At 42.9% G+C, this 20,775-nt stretch overlaps 2 protein-coding genes across 5 annotated transcripts in view; one reads left to right on the top strand and one right to left on the bottom strand.

Annotated features, from left to right (window-relative positions):
* The window catches only part of ZC3H12B (zinc finger CCCH-type containing 12B), a 31,215-nt gene extending 26,289 nt beyond the window's left edge, over positions 1–4,926 (bottom strand). The window contains exon 1 of the mRNA XM_058847725.1: positions 4,624–4,926. The gene's annotated coding sequence lies outside the window, so the exon portion shown is untranslated. The remainder of the gene's footprint in view (positions 1–4,623) is intronic.
* ZC4H2 (zinc finger C4H2-type containing) lies at positions 3,832–20,560 on the top strand. Of its 4 annotated transcripts, XR_009278532.1 has the most exons (8): positions 3,832–4,681; positions 6,772–6,815; positions 12,518–12,689; positions 13,886–14,058; positions 15,044–15,206; positions 16,311–16,516; positions 18,530–18,595; positions 19,570–20,560. XR_009278532.1 is itself a non-coding variant. In XM_058847727.1 (6 exons), exons 1-6 carry the CDS (start codon positions 4,259–4,261, stop codon positions 16,422–16,424), a joined length of 1,089 nt encoding a protein of 362 aa, XP_058703710.1. In that variant the 5' UTR covers positions 3,834–4,258; the 3' UTR covers positions 16,425–20,560. The 4 variants fall into 4 exon arrangements, 3 of the variants coding, with proteins under 3 accessions (XP_058703710.1, XP_058703712.1, XP_058703711.1); XM_058847727.1 differs by having other exon boundaries at positions 3,834–4,681; positions 16,311–20,560; XM_058847729.1 differs by having other exon boundaries at positions 4,552–4,681; positions 6,764–6,815; positions 16,311–20,560.
* Positions 20,561–20,775: the final 215 nt, after the last annotated feature.

The following is a 20,775-nucleotide window of genomic DNA, read 5'->3' as shown; positions in this document are numbered from 1 at the left end:
GAGCACAAGTATAAAGTACAGGCCTTCTGGAGGGAAGGATATGGAGTATTTCTATTGCATTAGGCATTTAATCATTATTTCATAAGACAGAAAAAAAAGGGAAATAATTATCCAGTAAACACACATTTAAAAGCAGATGTTCTAACAATTATATATAGTACCCTTTTCCCACCAGTTTTCCATTTCTAATACTACAGCTAGCGTTATTGCTACTCAAAAGAGGACTGCTGACCCTACTAAGGCAACATTTACACTTCAGTTGACAACATTACATAAAATAAGAGCAGACATGTAACTCCTAAAGCTTATTTGTGGGCAGTTCCTTATAAACTGAGATGATTTATTTGGATCTATGACCAAAGGAATACACTAGTTCTCCTAATCCACATTCTGATAGGAGGCCATTTGGTACTACCTACTCTGCAGATATAAATGACTCATTAATGCTCTGTGAAAGGAAAAAAAAAGTTGTGATTGCAGCTAAATCAAAGACACATCAAGGATGTGATGCATCTTATCATCTTAACTTACACCAATTCAGTTTGTAATTGAATATTTAGAATACTACTCTGACAGACTAAACAAAATGTTCCTTTAACCAAAATTCTCATCCAGAAGAAATCTCTTAGAAACCTGAAAAAAAAGGGATATTCTGTTTCTAAAGACCTCAATATACTGGATGGAGCCTCACATGCTATGCCATCCAACAAGAGGCAGGATAGACTCACCTGTTAGGGCAGAAGCTTTCTGATAAACTGAAACAATCACTTCAGAAACTACTAAAAAAAAAAGTCTGAAGCAGAGAAAGACACTTCAGTCAGTAAGCATCAAACAGTACCTTTACAGAAAGCAGCAAGAGGAGCTTGAAGGCGTCTTGTGACTTTTTATTTTCACTCCGGTTACTGTGCTTTTGGAAAACAGTCAGCACATGGCTAATTAAATCTGCCTGAAGCATGGTGTTGGACTAAGTGATCTGAAGGAGGTCCAATGCAAACTAATTCTTTGATGCTAAGATTCCTTTATTCATATAATGGCAACACTGCTCATTTCCAAGGTGAAGAAGCTGGAAAGTTATCATCAAGAAGAGAAGAGAAAAAGCCTAGGACTCTGCTTTTGAAAATGAAAATGGCAAATCCCTATGTCCCAGCAACTTCATCACTCCCTTTCTAAAGGGAGATCTAACTATGGACAAGACCTGAGCGAGGAAGGTTTTCTGGTGTGATGGATTATTTTGTTTTAGGGAGTGAGGTTTTTGTTTGTATTTTAAATCAGGACAACCTAGAAATCAAAAAAGGGAGAGACTTGGCAAAGAGGTGGAAACTAGTATTTGATCTTACAAAAAAAGGAAAAGCATCGTGTCAGAGGGGGCAATAGCACGTGGTCTTAGCTTGAAATTGTCAGACTTAAGTTTTGACTTTATGTGATTTGGTGGAAGTGTCTGTCAGCCCATTAAAGGAGTGCGTACTTCTTGTGCATGTCCTCACTAAACGTAAGAGTCTAAACCTCTGGCTTTAACCTAAGGTTGATACTTAATGCCCCTGTTACTGCATCCAATTAAAATAGAACTTGAGTCAGCTAATGAGAACAGATCTTGATGAGGGTCTCTCTCCAGATGGAATGAATGCAGAAAGGGGCTCTTAAATTCTGACTGTGTAACAAACAAGCACCTTGGCCTATGCTGGGATTTGAAAGCACTTTAGTTCTACTGTACAATGATTTCCTAATGAAATTCTAGAAGAGGCCTACAACAAATGACGTAAAGCCTAGGTTTTATTTTGACATGGTGAATCAATCTGCTTTCTAGCAAGCCATGTCAAAAATAACCCATGAAAGAAAATGAAATACAATAGCTACCTTTACAAGTCAAAGACACTTAGCTGAAGTACCTATTTAAATATAGAACATATATATTTGAATCAAAATTGCCAGCTAATGAAGAGCTTTTCTTATTATGGCCAGTCTCATGAATAAATTGGTCACCTCAGAAGAATGAAACTACATCTCAGGAGATGTTATATTGCTTAGCTCTGCACTTCCAAATACATTTCCTAACTCTGAAATATATCTAATGTAATACGACATATCATGGCAGCAGACAGCCTGGATCTGTAAAGGTGGTCATGGTATTCCTATTTCCAGATGAATTATCTGTGAAACCATGAATATATCATATAAAATATAGCTTTTCAACAAAAAGGGACAGTTCACAGGAAACTAAAAACACCCCACATTAACAGATGGTGAAGCATTTTAAAAATACCAGTATTATTACTCAAACATATTATTGCTCAAAGCTTAAGCCTTTCATTTACAATTTATAAAATAGCCTTTTATAATAAAATTACAAATAAAGATCATATATTTAAAAGTATATCGTTGTCCATCCATGAAAATATGGCCCTTTATTGTCTAGCAGATTCCATAATGCAAATGGGGACAGCATTCTCGGGGATATGTAGCATTACAGCCATTTGGGCTTTTTAATTATTTTTTTCACATAATGAGATGGACAAATCAATATATCAAACTAATTCCCAATGTGGCAACACCTGGGAACTTCTTCCAAATTTATAAATTGCTTTTATTCATCTTTTCAAGCCCTACTTTCATAACTGAACTTAGATGCTGCCCTCATTCCCAAAGGCGTCTACTCATGATTCAAATAGTAAAGAAGTGCAAGTGATAGAAACAATTTGTTTTACTTCTATTATTCACAGATTTATAGTAGAATTATAAGTGTTCAACAAAATAACATTTCAGTTACAAACTGTAAAGTGGCTAGGAAAGTCAAAACCAGCAGATGTTTACAGTGGAATAATTTGCTTTGGAAAAGGCTTCCAGAAAAAGCAAAGAACAGAAAGCCAGAACTTACCTAATTTACAGCTGTTGACAGTATGAATTTACTTTCTTACTAGTTCATCAGCACATAAAATGTCACTGGTATCCATTCATCCATCTTAAGCCTTTTTCTTGTAATTCTTTCCAAATAGTGATTTTGGGTTAGGTTTAGATTTAGCAGTTAGATTTTATGTTTTTTAAATATGTTTTATTAAAATCATTCAAATGAAATTCATTTAAGAAGCTTTATGGATTGCTTCTATTAAAGCTTGCTAAACATTAGATTATTTTAGAAGGCAAACAGATCCAGAAAATGTCAACAGTGACAGGATTGATATACGGAAAACATGTGACATTGAAGAAAAGACATATTCCAAAGGCAGCTAAATTACTCTATATTTGAAGATGACCTTGAAATTCCCACTAACCCATTTTTCCATTAAGAAGCAAAAATAATTTTATCAGTGGCACTAGCCAAATTTGTGAAATATACCTTCCAGTCCCACACACAATAGTTCAATTATAACATCTGGCAAGCAAAAGATGTATCTTATCAACAAAGGATCCCTCCTATACAAAAAAAAGACTACTTGACAGGCTCTTCCATTTCAATAAACAAACACACCAAGCATAAGAAATCAGATGGACCTGGAATGCTGCATATTCCCAAGCACTCAGAACTACTGATATGCATAATGGAAGTGCACAAATGACCAGCATTTTAATATGCCTCCTATTCTTACTTCCCATTTATGGCAACACATGCTAATCACTGCAACATATTTTAAGACGTAAACAAAAAAAAGTAAAACAAAATCAGATGTATCTCAGTAAACCCAAATAATTTAGATTCACATCTATCAGAAGACGCAATATAGCTTTTGCTTCAATTTTACTGTTTTGCTAGCTAGTGAAGTAAACGCCTCCTGTGAAATATAATTTCCAAGTGATTTAATGACAATTAGAAAAGCAAACAGCTATGAAAAATAACATTTTCAAATGAACTGATTAAAAAAAGCATCTCAAACCTCAAGCATACTGCATGAGTGAGCAGTTCCTTATTCACAGTTGCACTATAAAGCAAAATGGAAGGATGCAAGTTGCAATCATCAGGTATCCTCTACAAAAGTAATTTTCTTATTTCACCACCTTTCTTCGTTGAGGCAAGTTTCTTTCATTGTTCTTTTGTTCAGACACCGAACACCTTCTTAAACAGCGTGCTAACGCAGCCTTCGCAATCTCTCCTAGGAGCTTTAAATTACTGAATGACGCCAGGAGAATTTCCCGGCTCCGTACCCCACTGCCCAGGCCGTTTCACCTGCCCTGCCACAAGAGCCCGCGGGCTCCGAGCCCGCTCCCGCAGGCTGTGCGGGGACGCTGCAATGGGTCCCCGCGAAGGCCCCGCGTCCCCTCGCACAGCATGCGGCTACTGCGGGGCAGCCGGCAGCAACCAAGGGCAGCGGGGAGGGACGCGCCGCACCAGGCGGCCGCCGCTCCCGGTACGCGAAGGGCGGCAGGGGCAGCCCCGGGCAGCGGCGGCAGCGCTCCCCAGCAGCGGCGGGAGCGCCCCGCGCTGTCCCCGGTAGCGGAGCGCGCTCGGACGGCGGCCCAAGGCCCCGCCGCGGCTGCCGCCGGGCCCGGACCGCGCCCGACGAGCGGCAGGGGGCGCCCCGCAGCCCCGCTCCCCCCCGCGCGGACCCCGGGGGAGGGGAGTGCTCCGCCGGGCTCCGCCGCTCCCCCGCTCCGAGCCGCCCTCGGCACCCCCGCCCCCGGCCGGGGCCTCACCCGCTGCTGTCGCTACGGACACTCTCCGCGGCTCCCTGCGGGATCTGGCGGCGAAGAGGTGAGGGACGGCGGGGCTCGGCGCGGCCGCGGCACGGGCCCCACTCCGGCCGCTCCCGCCGCATGGAGGGGGAAGGGCTGGCCGGAGCAAGGGGAGATGAGGGGGCGTGGAGGAGCAGAGCCAGGACGGGACGGGATGGGGAGGGATGGGGGAAGTGCGGGCGCGGAGTTCAGCGCCGACGGGAGCGCGGGGGCCGCTGCCGCCGCCTCATCGCCGCCCGCGCCGCACCGGGGCCGCGCCGCCGCCCGGCCGCCGTCGCCCGGCAACGCGCGCGCCCCCGCTGCCGCAGGCGCGCAGCTCCGCGCGGCGCCCCGCGCGCTCCCGACGCCAGCGCACGCGCAGCCTGCACGCGGCGGCGCGCGCCGGCCTTCCCTCCCCCTCCTGACGCCAGGGGGCGCTGCAGGCGGGAAACGGGAACGGGAATAGGAACGGGAACGGGGAACGGGGAACGGGAATGGGGAACGGGGAACGGGAACGGGGGACGGGGAACGGGCATAGGAACGGGGAACGGGAACGGGAATGGGAACAGGAACGGGGAACGGGGAACGGGAACGGGAATGGGAACGGGGAACGGGAACGGGGAACGGGAATGGGAACGGGAACGGGGAACGGGAATGGGAACGGGGAACGGGGAACGGGAATGGGAACGGGGAATGGGAACGGGAACGGGGAACGGGGGACGGGGAACCGGAACGGGGAACGGGGAAGGGGAACGGGAACGGGGAACGGGGCACGGGGAACGGGAATGGGAACGGGGAAGGGGAACAGGGGACGGGGAACGGGCATAGGAACGGGGAACGGGGAACGGGAACGGGAATGGGAACGGGGAAGGGGAACGGGGAACGGGAATGGGAACGGGAACGGGGAACGGGAACGGGAATGGGAACGGGGAACGGGAACGGGGAACGGGAACGGGGAACGGGAATGGGAACGGGGAACGGGGAACGGGAATGGGAACGGGAACGGGGAACGGGAATGGGAACGGGGAACGGGGAACGGGGAATGGGAATGGGAACGGGGAACGGGGAACGGGGAATGGGAATGGGAACGGGGAATGGGAACGGGAACGGGGGACGGGGAACGGGAATGGGAACGGGGAAGGGGAACGGGGAACGGGAATCGGGAACGGGGGACAGGGAACGGGAATCGGCAACGGGAAACGGGGAACAGGAATCGGCAACGGGGGACGGGGGATGGGGAACGGGAATGGGAACGGGGAAGGGGAATGGGAACGGGGAACGGGAATGGGAGTGGGAATGGGAATGGAACGGGAACGGGGAACGGGAATGGGAATGGGAATGAGAACGGGAATGGGAATGGGAACGGGGAACGGGGACCAGGAATGAGGAACAGGAATGGGAACAGGGAACGGGAATGGGAATGGGAATGGGAATGGGAATGGGAACGGGAATGGGAATGGGGAATGGGGAATGGGGAACGGGGACCAGGAACAGAGACCAGGAATGGGAATGGAGAACGGGGACAGGAAGGGGAACGGGGACGGGGGACGGGGAACAGGAATGGGAACTGGAATGGGAATGGGAACGGGGAACGGGGACAGGAATGGGAACAGGGAACGATGAACGGGGACGAGAACAGGGAACGGGGACAGGAACAGGGAACAGGAACGGGAACAGGGAACAGGAATGGACCGGGGAAGGGGATGGGGAAAGGAACGGGAACAGGGAACGTGGACGGGGAATGGGGACGGGAACAGGGAATGGGAATGGCGGTGGGAACAGGGAATTGGGATGGGGACAGGAACAGGGAATGGGAACGGGAACGGGGAACAGTGACGTGGAATGGAGCACAGGGACAGGAACGGGAAAGGGGATGTGGAACAGGGAACAGGAATGGGGATGGGGATTGGGAACGGGGAATGGGGAATACTCACCGCTGGGGAGTACCGAATCGCAGGAGCGAGATGTATGGTCAGTCTCCAGAAGAGAATGGGAAATGGGAGACAGTTTCCCCTGGCGTTGTCCCCTACAGACATCCAAACCCCTTGCTGAAACAGGAGGAGGAGGCTTGGAGAGGGCAGATGGGTGCCAGGCTGTTTATGAAAATATTGTGTTTCCCCAGTTTTGCAGGTCACGGGGCTGGAGGATGAAATAGAGGACATGACCAAATGCAGGTATATTTAGGCATACCTTCGGGACGGGCCAAGATTAACATATGCAGGAACTTAAACCTTTAGCTAGGTAGGATCCTCCAGCACAGGATTAATAAAATTTGCAAATACTTTAGGCTTTGTTTAAAACACTGATATTTAAGGACTAGATGCTTTGAAGATCTCAAGGCTAGCATGTAGCTGCTTCCTATCATTTTCTGTGCTGCTATATCTTCAGCTTCCCAAAGCATTCTGAAACCAATACCAACTTTCCCTTAGCAAATGAAATAGCCGGTGCAATTGGAGTGACCCACTCATAAGAAAAAATCTGGCAAATTTAAAGAGTATATTTTGAAAGCTCAAAACCCCAGTGGGATACAGAAAGAATCTATTTCCATTTAAGAAACTCAGTAACTTAAAACTAATTTCATGACTTGGGATGCACCACTTTGACTCATCCATTTTCTGATATTTAGGTTTTGCAGTATTACTGCATGTTCCACTTATGATGGTGACTTGTACCTAAACCAGCAGTATATTAACCCAAGTTCAGTTCTGTTGTGTGTTTTACTGGAGGCTTTTCTCCCCTATTCTTTATCCCTAATATCTATTTAAATGCTATTTATTTCATAAAACATGTTGCAGTTTTTTAAAAATGCAGTTAGAATATTAATATTTAATCGTTCAGTTCTAAGGGCCCTACATTGCATCACAACATCTGGGCTTGTTTGATTAATTGCTGTAGCAGGGATGATTATCTAGGGAGAAAAAAAAACCCACATTCTTCCAGTTGGAATTGTTCTGAACTAGATTTGTTTCATAATGCTGAAGTGTGCGGACTGATGTTAGACTGTTAAATGGAACCAGCTGGGAATTTTTGCACAAAAATTCAGTCCTATGCTCAATGAAGTAGGGGAGTATTTTAGCCTTGGTTTCATTCTGCATAATACCACGACTTATTTTGAAATCTCTTTGCCTGTTAGTTTTCAGTTTAAAAATGATTGAACATCAACAGCAAAGTTGAATTTTTCAGGATCAGTTGCAAATTTTTTTCAGTCTCAGTTTAGTCCTAAGTACCTTCGCTTTCTTGGAAAAATTCAGTCTGCATGCTGGGAAAAACCAATCGTTATTTGGATCCCACATATCAGAGTTAGCACCAGAATAAATAATACATATCAGTGTGGTGATTTCAGATCATATAAAGAACTGTCAGACCCACTTTTTCTAGGAGAAATATTGAAACACAGACATTAAAACACTTGACCAAAGCCAATAAGCACAAGTTGAACGCTACCAATTTGTATGTGCTGGGACTGCAAACTTTTTGACCATTTTGAAGTGCTTTGAAATGTGGAGATGTAATATTTTCTCTACTTTTTTAAAATTTCTCTCTTTATGGAGAGAAAAATAACTGCTAAAGCTTGTGGGTGGGTTTACTTCCTAAGAACTTCCAACTAGTTTATAACAGTTTGTGAAGTGGTTCTCTTAGTGTCATTCAAAGCAGAGTAAAGGAACAAGTTGAACTTGCGTTCTCATTTTCTGCCCTCAACCTTTTAGCTTAGCCTGTAAAATCAGGAATCAAAAATAGGATAAACAGTGCAAAAGTAGGCTGGGATTCACATCACTCCTGTTTGAGGGCATTTTCCTTCTCTCCCTCTTGTCCTCACCCTGCTCTCACTCCCTCACTGTCTTAGCAACAAGATTCACTGGCTGACTGTAGCTAACTTGTCTTCTACCCCCTCAAACCAATTAGTTCATCTATTTAAATCATACATTGAAGAAGCCTGCCCCCTTTGAGCACACAGCTCATTTAGGGCTCAATCCTACAGTCTTCAATTTTTAAGGCAGCGGGAGTTTGCAATTGACTCAAATTATGTGAGGATAAGACCTTTTATGTTCTAATTTATTTACAAAAGCTGTAGCGTGATGAAAAGGGTGCTGGTGCTATCACTGTTTACCTTCACCTTTTTCTTTATTTGAAGAACACAGCAATATAGGGAGAAGTCCTTAAATAATGGAGACAATAAATAAAACATCTTCTATTCACAAAACATCTTCTGTTCACAACTGCCGCTTATTCATTATCTGTTCCAGAAAATTGCAAACATTTTATCTGGTGAGCAATTAGAACATTCAGTAGAAAACTCTGAGCATGCATGAGAAAACAGCATTGTAGTAGTAATGACTACAGCGAGCCTTTTTGTCTAAGCTTTTAATCAAAATCATGAGCACATCAACAGTCTTTTAGCGCATATCTTAACAGAATGCTAAACATTGCACAGATCTCAGAAGGAAACCTTCTGCTCTTTTTGCACTCCTCACAACCTTTGGCATAATGAGGTGTGACAAATTGATTTAAAATGTAGTTGCAGGAAGAAGGGCAGGCGAGCTTTGCTCTGCCTTGTGGGTGTTGTAGTCGTTTCGCAGCCTCTCTGCCTGGGCAGCAATAGGAACCTGGACTCGAAGTCCCACAGCTCCCGCTAGAGTCTGCCGCACAGGCTCAGAGCCCATATGCGAGGAGGGGGTGACTACATTGTGTCTATTGTATGGTTTTTTTGTTTTGGTTTGGTTTCGGTTTTTTTTTTTCCCCCCTGGCATTTTGTGCGTTTCACGGGAGGTGTAAATCGGGAATAAAAAGCATGGCAGATGAGCAAGAAATAATGTGCAAACTCGAGAGCATCAAGGAGATCAGGTATGTTTGCTTTGTGCCCCGTCGCTTACATGCAGCAGCTTTTTCCTCGGGGGAGCGGAGGAGTTGCATCGATCTGAAAGTAGCTATTGTGCTACCGAGGGAAAGAAAACTACCGCTGGGTCTACAATGAGAGCTCAAAACACATTTTTCTAAGCAGGGAGGGAGCATCTGCTGCTGGGAATCGCCGCTGGAATGCGTAGTGGAGGGCGGTAATGGTCGTGCATTTCCAGAGCAGCAGCCCTGAGTGATAGCAGGGGAAGGCGGAGTGCGCGGGTGGGAAGGACTGAGCAGCCCCAGCGTAGCTGGGGGGAGTGGTGTCGGGCCGCGGGTGTCGTAGGGTTTTGTTTGTTTGTTTGTTTTGTTTTGAAGTCCTCTGAATTAGTATTTCATATTCATGAGGCTCTGAATGTATTATTTTGCCCCACTCACTCCCAGGCAGGAGCCTCGTCGGGCTGAGAAGGAAGGGGGGATGGCAAGGAAAGGAGTCTGACACTGAAATCCGGGGCCGGAGGTGCCCTCGGGCAGGACAGGGCTGGGCAGCGCTGCAGGCACCGGCAGAGCCCCATGGGGGTGCAGGACGGCCATCCACCCACCCATCATCCATAATCTATCCATCATCTATCCATCATCCATCCATCCATCCATCCATCCATCCATCCATCCATCCATCCATCCACCCATGCATCATCCATCCATCATCCATCCATCCATCCATCCATCCATCCATCCATCCATCCATCCCCGCGGCGTTAGGGCCCTCCGGGGAGCGGTGGATGTTCACGAGAAGGGAGCGGCTGAGCCTTAGCAGCTTCTCTGCCCTGCCCTCCCCTTCGGCCAGGGAGCGACCGGGGGAACCTCGCGGAGATCTCCCTGCCTGCTGCTTCTGCCACGGCCCGGGATGCCTGGGGATGGGGACACACCGGACCGGGGCTTTTTCTGCTGTCCTCTCCTGCCACAAGGCCGGAGCTGCCTCGGGCTACGCTTCATGCAGTGCAAATCACCAGGAATTTGTATATAGTGTCCTTTATGGGGTGAGTTGCAGGATGCCTCGGAAGAGGGGGCTCATAAAGAGCCAGGCAGGGTAGAGCATGTGCCCCCATCGGGAGCGTTTTTTATAACTTTAGGTAGGGCATTTCCACTCTTGGCTTAGGGCACCGATTCTCAGGATTAAGCCTGAGCTGTCTGTTTATCTGGAAGTGCAGCTGAAAGCCAAAACACGTTAGCGAGGACAGTGATTTTGATGCTGGGAGGTGGAAGGCATGCTGACTGGGAAAGGCCAGAGCAATGAAAGGTGTTTTGGGACATGCCAGCCAAAGAGGGGCTGGCAGAGAGAAAGAGAAGGGAGGGCTGGCGGGGAGTCACAGTTCCCAGGTGATCACAGGGACTTCTGGCTGTTTACAGCATGTCTAAGAAGCACACTTTATCCGTGGAGCAAGTGGATTATGCACAATTAGCAGAGTATGGGCCTCAGCCTTCTTCAGACAATACCACAAAGGTGAACAAAGATCAAGCAAAAAGATTTGTCTGTCTAATATCCCCAAATTATTTGTAGAAAGAGATGTAACAGTGTAAGAACAATGATTTTCTACTCAACAAGTACACAGGCTCTGTTTTAGAAAACAGATCTAAGTGTAGCCTGCTACAGTGTGTGGTCCAACTACTGTAACACTTAATTTAAATTATTTTTTTCAGTGAAAGTGGTATCCTGTACTTGGAAATTTAAAGTGCATTCCATTTTCTGATCACATATTCAAAGGTGATTGATAAACTGCACTTAATGGATTTTTTCTGTTATTTTGTGGCATAAGGTACAGCAAAGATGATGTTTAGATTTAGTGTACAATGACATATCAAAAACATTGCTTGAATGTATTTTAAATTAAAAAAACAGTGTCAAAAAGCCAGTCCTACTTGCAACATTGATGTCCATTTTGAGTCACCTTAAACAAAATCTGATCAATAAACCTATTTATTCATTCCCAAATCTTTTTAAAGAAGCTTGCATTCTATGAAAATTTCCTTCAAAATAAACATGAGATTTCCCTATGTTTACAGGTTCACCTTTGATAGATTTAGCAGACTTTATTTTAATCTGCACTCTTAAAATTTATTTTAATTACATGCACTCTACAGACAGAGAGGAAAGAAGTCTTCATGGACAAAATCAAAGAACTTGCCTATTTGTGTAGTTGATCTCTATCATGTATTAAAGACAGCTTAGCTGGATTTTGAAGGGATGTGGGAATCTGATTTTGAATCTGGAATCTGATATCTATATCCATATCTTTGTATATAGATAAATACATATAATTTGTAGGCAAAGGAATACTGCTTTCAGTAAATCCATTGTATGCCCACAATCCAAACATACACACACATGCTTATTTATATGCATTAAATACTTCCACAGAAATAACCCAGTCATAAAATTAAGTAAATACTTAAAGACTCAATGTTATGACAGGGAGGAGATAAAAGAATGAGAGTGAATTTACTTATGAGAGATGCAGACACACGTCATAAATACAAGAGAGGAAATGGGAATTTTTTAATTGTTCTGTTTTAAATCTCATTCATTCATATTATCCCTGCCCAGACCACCTGCTTCTGAATACATATTGTAGAAGTTATTTATGATACTGTTTTTATCTTTTGCAGCTTTATAAACTCCTGAGGTGAGAGAGGGAGGAACCCAAGTCATGTTATTAGCTATAGCACTTGGAATATGCAACCATAATCAATTGTCCAAGTGCTTTTTGCCATGCTCTGTTAAAAACTGATAATATTTTATTGATTTCATTATTCAGTACAAGAATTCTCTTACCACTGAAAAGCTCAGCAAAAGAGCTGGCATTAGAATTCAGTATTCTTCTTGTACCTCACCTTCTCTCAGACACATGTAGTCTCATTCTTGTCTATTGCTGCTATTGCCTGTTTTCATCTATCTAATCCCATATAAACTGACATCTCACAAAAGTCTGTTTCAGTGACTTACTGTTGTCTCTCAATCTTTCTAATTATCACTGGGATTCAGGAATAAGACTTTGCAGATGGAAAAAATAAAGGCACGACTGAAAGCAGAATTTGAAGCCCTGGAGTCTGAGGAGAGGCACCTGAAAGAATATAAACAGGAGATGGACCTGCTGCTGCAGGAGAAGATGGCCCACGTGGAGGAGCTGCGGCTGATCCACGCTGACATTAATGTGGTATGTGACAGCCCAGCTCAGCCAGTCTGACCAACACACAGCTGGGTATGAATCATTCCACAGCTTGTGGAATTGTGCATGAGTGAACCGTCACTAATGTCACTAAAGTCCATGATGTGGACTGTACAACACTGTCCTAGGATCCTGCAGAGAGTGCAAAGTAAATTTACCTCAGGATAATTGTTTTTTCCCTTTGTTGGGCAGGATATGTTGTCATAATAAGCTGTTGCACCGAGAAGATAGATGACCAAGCCTGTTGTGGCTATGACTTTACCAGCAGGCACAGTGATACCACTCCAGCTGTGCCATAGAAAACAGTTTCCCTGTTAGACTTTTGTCATTTAGCACCCAGAAACAGAAACTTTGGCAGCTAGGTGGGACTAAGAGGTTTTGAGAAAATAGTGTTGGTAAGTTCATAGTAAGAGCTGACCTTCATCACGGAGTGGAATCACCAAACATCAAGAAGCACCAGCCTGAAGGGATTTAATACATACAAGAGAAAAAACAATTTATAAACAGGGAAGATTAGCCAATTAGAGGGGCTAAATAGGGAATATATTTTAGCTCTGAAGGTATCTCTGTGTTGCACTGGAAGAAAAAATCTCCAACAAGTAAAACAGTACAAGCTATGTACTGAATATATGTGCAGACCGCATTTATTTATGACTTCAAATGTCTGCTCTCCTGTCCAGCTGCATAACCTCAGCCTGTTTTATCATCCTCTCTTTTTCCAGTCAGATTGTCTTTTTCTCTGCTGCTTTTCCCACTTGCTGCAGTAAGAGAAGCAGAAACCTTTCCTTAGCTTGTTTGTTAACTTCTACCAGTCAGTGTTCAGGTAACTTAGAAACATAGAAAATTAGTTTATGCTACTTTAAGCTCTTTTTTAATGTCACTTGAGAGTTTCCATAGCTCCTCACTTGCTGACTTTATTTGTAGCCTGTCTCTCAGCTCTTGTTCAGAAGGTCCTATAGGTTGAGTGCACCTTTTTAAAAGGGAAATGTGTCTCATATGTCACTTTCTGTTGCTTTTTATTTGCCCGTTTTTCTTCCTCCCAATACCTTAATTCTTTCCTTTACTATTGCATTGCCTGAAATCTCTTCCAACTTGAGTGAGAAAAATCTCTTCTTTCTGATGCAATCTGTTGCTCAGTCAGAGAGGAACAGTTCTTTAAAGACATGTCCAACCTCCTGTTTCAGATGGAGAACACCATCAAGCAGTCTGAGAATGATCTTAACAAGCTCTTGGAATCTACTCGCCGGCTCCACGAGGAGTACAAGCCCCTAAAGGAGCACGTAGATGCCTTGAGAATGACTCTGGGGTTGCAGAGGCTGCCAGACCTATGTGAAGAGGAAGAGAAACTGTCCCTTGAGTAAGTCTCCAAAGCAAACATTATCTGTCTTTATGCTTTCTTTCAGTTCTACTGGTCGTTTTCTCACTTGAATTTTGTTGGTAAGTGGAAAAAAAAACAAACCCAAGAGGTAAGCATGAAAACTAAAAGTTACCAAAAATGGGATGTGGAGGACATGTATTTGGTAACATTCAGTCTGAATTAGTTCCAAGTTAAATTTAGGTTATTCCAAGCAGCAAACTCTACATACCATGTGCAATCTTTTTCTTTTTCCCTGAAAATTACTTCTTTAGCAAGCAATACCAGAAGGTAATACATGAGGGGGATACAAACCAAATATTCTTCAATTGGGTTGTGCTGCAGAGTTTTACTTTTTGCTGCCTGCACATGGTAGTGGCTTTTAGCCAAATAACTGTGACTGTCAGCAAGTTTCCCTGAGATGTGGAATAGATTTGGATAATAAATCACAGTCTCATTTTTGTGTATAACCTAGGCAGGGGAGAGTGACAGAATTAGCTAAAGAACAGTGTCCTTTGTTTAACAGATCACTTTTAAATGCAAGGGATGTTTTAATATATATTTTCTCTTATTGCCCAGCACAATTGACATAGTTTTCAAAGCCACACAGTTCTCAAAATTTCCTTTTGTATTTCTATAGAAATGTTGCTTTACATTCCAAACACCTTGACACTACAAAGAATGTATTAATCTGTTTATTAATCTGTTGTGTACAAAAGTTATTAATTTTATCAGAATAAAATAGAAAAACTGTTTGACAGAGGTGCATCTGAAGCTATTGTCTATTTTTCGTCTATGCATGCTGTCTACTATTTATGAACTAGTCAATATGAACTAGTGTAGGCAATTTGGCAGTTTGACTTCAGTGGAGGAACATGATAGGGAAGTGTGATCCACTGTATTTTAACACCAAATACCCTTTACAGACTAATGAAATACTCCAGAAAGTGGTTACATTTTTTTTTTTGTTTGTCATTCTTTTGTCTAGCTACTTTGAAAAGCAGAAAGCAGAATGGCAGACAGAACCACAGGAACCTCCCATCCCAGAGTCTCTGGCTGCAGCTGCAGCAGCAGCCCAACAGCTGCAAGTGGCCAGGAAGCAAGATACCAGACAGACGGCAACTTTCAGACAGCAGCCACCTCCAATGAAGGTCAGGAGATGGAATGTGCTGGGTTTTCTCTTTTGTTGTTGGAATTCATTATGTTTAGGAAGTGATCAATAGTTGTGAAAAGGAAAATTACATGTCCTGATTCTGATTTTCCTTGCAGTGGTTCAAAAGAAGAGCAAGCAGTAGACTTGTAATAGTAGCACCAGTCATCAAGGGTTAAGGGTGAGAATCTTTTAGGACTTAGGAGTCACCCTCAGCAAAGATTAAAGCAATTCCCTCTCTTGTGTTTCACATGGGAGCCAGGCACGTAAGAAAGAGAAAAAAATATTAGCAAAAGAAAAAGTAGTAGCTCTTAGTTAATGTCATATGGAGTCATATTAAAAGCAATGCACATATTTTATGAGGGAAATTACCAATGGTATAAATTACCAGGAAAGGTAATTGCTTCTGCAGTTGGGATCTTCAAGACTAATGTGGTTTAATGTAATATAACCACTATTAAGTGACAGTTTTACTCAGCTCCTTATGTAGTGAGAAGAGTTGAGTAGTTGTATAGGGATATTTATCCCACCCAGGTTCCAAAGAGTCACTAAGAAAGCAAACTGATGTAGGTACACTCCAAAGCAATATACTTAATATCTGTAGTTAGGCAATTGAGAAGCCTTTCTGCAAGTAATAAGCTTCAGTCAAATATAAATTAAAGGGCTTAGTCTGGAGCAAAAGGGCAGAGTTCTGCACCTCGTGTTAAATATGTGGAATTCATCCAATCACCTGCTCCTGCCTTCAATTCTGTGACATTGCAGTTGGCCATCACTGTTACTTCTCTGACTCAGTGAGCTATTAGGCAGGTAAACACCTTTAAAACATCACTGTAACATTTAACACAAAATAGAATTTAAAGTTACCGATCCATGTATGAACCACATGTCTGCAGAAATGTAGTTTTAATTCAACAAGGTGCTCCTGTTTTTCAGTTGGCCTGAAATTAAAATCCACTTACCTAGACTGTGTAGAATGTAGCACCAGTGCCTTTGAAGGCAGGGAGCCTTGTTTTTGTCTGTACTGTAACTTAGAGTGTGATACTCAGTAACCTTTGTACCAAGGCCATTTTGATGTTTGTAACAAGAGGCTGCAATTGCATTTCAGGCTTGTTTGTCGTGTCACCAACAAATCCATCGGAATGCACCCATATGTCCCCTCTGCAAAGCAAAGAGCCGATCTCGGAATCCCAAAAAGCCCAAGAGGAAACAGGATGAATGAAATACAGAAGATTGATAATCTGTGTGACCTGTCCCAGTATTCTTCCAGTAGAATGGCAAATTTGCCCAGACTTTACTGAATTGCAGGCTCAAGTATGACTGTCTCATTGTTTTCTATTTAAATGCGATGTAAGCACAATGTTCCTGTTCTAAGTTCCTTCCAGTCTTTAGGATTTGGTTTTAGGAAAGTAAATATTACTGGTGCTACAGTTTAACATTTCAGTTGTTCCATCTTTTGTACTCCTAAACAAACTGGAATTCTTTGTGCAAGTCTTCTAAATGTCAGGCTGCTTCTATTGACCAAATGTGATTACCACAAATGCTTTTATGTTCTCTTCTTAAAAAGCAGATGTTACTAAAAGATTATCCTGATAACAGGAGACTATTTGAAGTGCTGAAATAGCAGACTGTCTGTTTCACTGAAGAACAATTTGTTTCCCAATCTCGTAAGGCTGGGTAGGTTTGGGTATCCAATGGAACTCTTTTTAAAAAGGAAATGTTCAGGGAAAATGAGATTTGTTATACAGAAAATCAATGCATTAAGGACACGCATGGGTTTTGATTTACTGAAGTTGATTGTAGCATTCCCTCAAACTTGACTTAAAACTTGGAATGGTGCTGGCTGTGTATGAATTTCTAAAAATTATGTAATTTGCCATGCTTTAACATCTTTACAGGTTATTATTTTCAGTAGTCAAAGGACTGATTGGCTTAAGAACAAGGCTGAAATGAACTGTATTAGTGCTCCTTCTAGGCTCTGCGGCTGACCAACACACTGTGGTTCTCTAGAAAACATGCATGATATATCCCAGATCTCTTTGTGCATAGACTGCACATCAGCCATTCTGCATGTCTTCTGTTCCTGGTTTTTACCACCAAAATCTGGCAGACATATCCTCCACTGGAGCATAGGAAAGTTCAAGAACATGCATGAGGAACAGTGTCATCTGAAAATTATGTATTCACCAGAACCAATGAGTTTTGGTGTCATTGTCCTCCCTCAACCAAAATGTTCTAATTTTTTTCTCTTTTAATAGGTCATTTTCAAATAAGCTTTACTTCAGGCTAGTTTGTATTCTTATTCCTTGTGTGCCAAAAGAACCCTGACTAAAGCATCTGGAATAGATCACTCCCTGTATGTCTTCCCTTTGATTCATGTAATGTAACAACAGTTCTTACAATGGGGAGGATGGCAGTGATCCACTTACAGAACTGGCACTTGACATTTACTCACGTCTAATCCCAGTTTTGTGACCACCTTTGTTGCCTAAATTGATCTCAAGTGTTAAATATTCTTTTCAGTAGCTCTGGGATGCACGAACTGCTTGTTCACATTCTTATCTCTTTAGCCCAGGTTTCTCTCTACTATTATTAGAGTGGTTATATTGAGAATTTGGCTTTTTAGATAGGAAGAACAGGGAAGCCCCAAGTCTCTGCTCCAAGGACTTTGCCAAATGCTGGCAACTGTAATAAATCCGCGTGATGCAATTTTGCTGGCCAAATCACATATGTCACCATTAATTTCTAAGTCTGCCACAAAGTACATGATTACTGAATATAACCCTAAAACTTAAGCCAGGTTCAGGAGATATTCCCCCATTTTAATGTTACATTGTCAAATCAACATTGGTCAACAGCAGACAGAATGTGGACCACCTGCCCTGAAATTATGTGAAGAGCAGGTAGTGCTAGCTGAATTACAGGGATTTGGTCTCTGAGATAGCAATAATGGAAGATAGTCTGACTCCATGCTCCAAATGGCAATAGTGTGTTATGCATGTTTTGTAGCACAAATACTGGATTCTACCATTCTAAATGTCAGAGCAGTCACATGCTGTGTGCCCTGTTCAGGGCAATTCCTCTGGAGTTGAAGGGAAAATGCACAGTTAAAAGACAGTATGTGGACTTCCCTGAAGTGCATACATGAGAGCAGCGTACTTTGATGGTAGTTGTACATAAATTTAAGAAGTAGTGACAATGGAGTGGGCGAATGGTCTGCAATGAAGTAGTGTGAATAGAAGGATTGATTTGTAGAGACTTCAACTTACAGTTCTGAAATAGGTGGGGTTAGTCATAGTTGTTCTCACTTGACTGTTACTTTGCCAGGTTCTTTCTTTCTTGGGAGATCCCTGAACTGAAGAATACTTAAGGATGCACCATTTACTAATTTAGGTACAACAGTTTTGTATTTTTACTTTTTTAAACTAGTCTCATGTGCTTTTGTGTTTTTCAAGGTTAGGGTTTTTTTTTTAAAGAAAAAAGTTAATATGACATACTTCATTTGCATCAATTGTACTAGTATTTACGAATTTTCACTTTCTTTACAAAGTTCTGCCATATGAATAGCGTGCATTGCTGAGAGTGAGTGTAACTGGAGATAAGTCAGCAGGGTGCCCCAGCTGCCAAAAGGGCCAACCACAACCTGGGGTACATCGAGCACAGCATTGCCAGCTGATTGTCTCACTCTGCACTGCACTGGTGAGGCCTTGAGCCCTGGGGGCAGTTTGGGATGCCTCAATGCAAGAAGGACACCAGACTATTACAGTGTTCTAGAGGAGGTGTGTGACCAAGATTGCAAAAGGTCTTCGGGACAAGACCTCTGAGGAGCAGCTGATGACACTTGGATTGTTCACTTTGGAGAAAAGAGGGCTGAGGGGTGTCCTCATCACAGCCTACAACTTGCTCCAAGGGGAAGCAGAGGAGGAGGTGCTGATCACCCTCTGTGACCAGCAACAGGATATGAGGAAATAGAATGAAGCTGCATTGAGAGAAGTTCAGGTGGGACACCAGGGAAAGGTTCTTCTCAGAGAGAGTTGTTGGTCACTGGTCCAGTGACCCAGGGAAGTGGCCAAAGCACCAAATCTGTCACGGTTTGAGGAGCACCCAGATGATGCTCTGAGCCACAGTTTAATGCTAGGTAGTCTTGTGAGGAGCAGGGAGTTGGACTTGATAATCTTTATGGGTCCCTTCATACTTGAGATATGCTATGATTCTAGCCATTTCAAGGAGATAAAATATGTATTATGTACTAGGGGACCATGGGGGTGGGGGCAGGGAAGGAAGCAGTGTCTTTTATAGGGAAAGAGTATTCTTTTCTTTCATGGAATAATCACAGAAGTTTAACTGAAGAGCTCTTCTCGTGACAGCCCCAGGTTCTTTTCTCCCAGGCAACTCTCAAGAGACTGGAGGAATAATTATGAAATATTGATTTCTTAGTGTTCAGACAGAAGAGGAAGCTGTCTGGTACAGTTCTTAACAAAAGTCTACTGCAGTTTTGCTTCATGGAGCAACAATGACTTCTTCCTTTGTATCTAAAGTCTTCGTGGATATTTCGTCACTTAATTTTATTCTTAACTGGGTCAAATTCTCTTAACAGCCACAATGAGGCTCTCCTCAAAGCTTAGGAGACTTTAATATTACTGAAGTCTGGTTTAACCCTGTCTTTGTTTTTAAAAGGGTATCCAAGGTAACTGAATTCTCTTGGTATAGATGGTTTCCAGGGTCTTTTCCTGGTTCATCAATTGCCTCAAAAGATAGTCCTGTTGTTCTGAAACCAAACAGAAAAAAAACCCAAATAAAATTCCAAGCCTGTTGCCCTGCCATCAACCCTAAGCTCGTCAGTAAAAGGATGCAAACACTGTACTGTATCTAAATGCTTTGCTGTAGAAATTTTCATACCCAAGCTAGGGTGGATCAGTTGTTCAAACTTTAGTGCCAAGGATACCATTAACTATAGAGAAAATGTAAGGCAAATTTAAATACTTGCACTTCCTGAATTCAGCCTTAGCTTTACAAACAGGACCCTGACTGAACCTGACAGTGGCTTCAATTTACATAATCTAAATTTGAAAGAATGGACATTGATGTGTTATTTTAATTAGCATACTATTCAAGAAATTAAGACTTCACTAGTACTTTAAATAAATAAAAAGTGCTTTATTCATTTATTTTACAGTTTTCTAATTCCTCCAGCATATGTTTTCATTTTAGTATTTAGGTATTCTAGCAATATCTGGTGTTTTCACTGGCTTCTGTGTTTTAAGTATTTTACTCCTGTGCCTCATAGGAGTAGTAACAGTGTGAGATCTGTTTAATTTGTCTGTACAGTCCTTTTTAATAAATGTTTGTTTCATGTCATGCTTTCCTCCTGCAGAGTATTTTCACATCGGTTATTTGCTTATGCAAACTAAGAAGCCCAGGTGGTAAAACTCAGCTCTCTGATTATACAGGATACACTTAGCCACAATTCTATTATACCTTTATAGAAACCTTATGGAAATAAATATGGGGAAAGAAAGATTAATGAGCTTTAGAAAACAGAAAGGAAAAGAAGATAGCACAACAGGTTTTAA

This window comes from Poecile atricapillus, chromosome 12 (assembly GCF_030490865.1).
Source record: "Poecile atricapillus isolate bPoeAtr1 chromosome 12, bPoeAtr1.hap1, whole genome shotgun sequence".
Taxonomy (NCBI): domain Eukaryota; kingdom Metazoa; phylum Chordata; class Aves; order Passeriformes; family Paridae; genus Poecile; species Poecile atricapillus.
The sequence above is the reverse complement of the archived record's forward strand: the minus strand, read 5'-3'. Positions and strand labels throughout refer to the sequence as shown.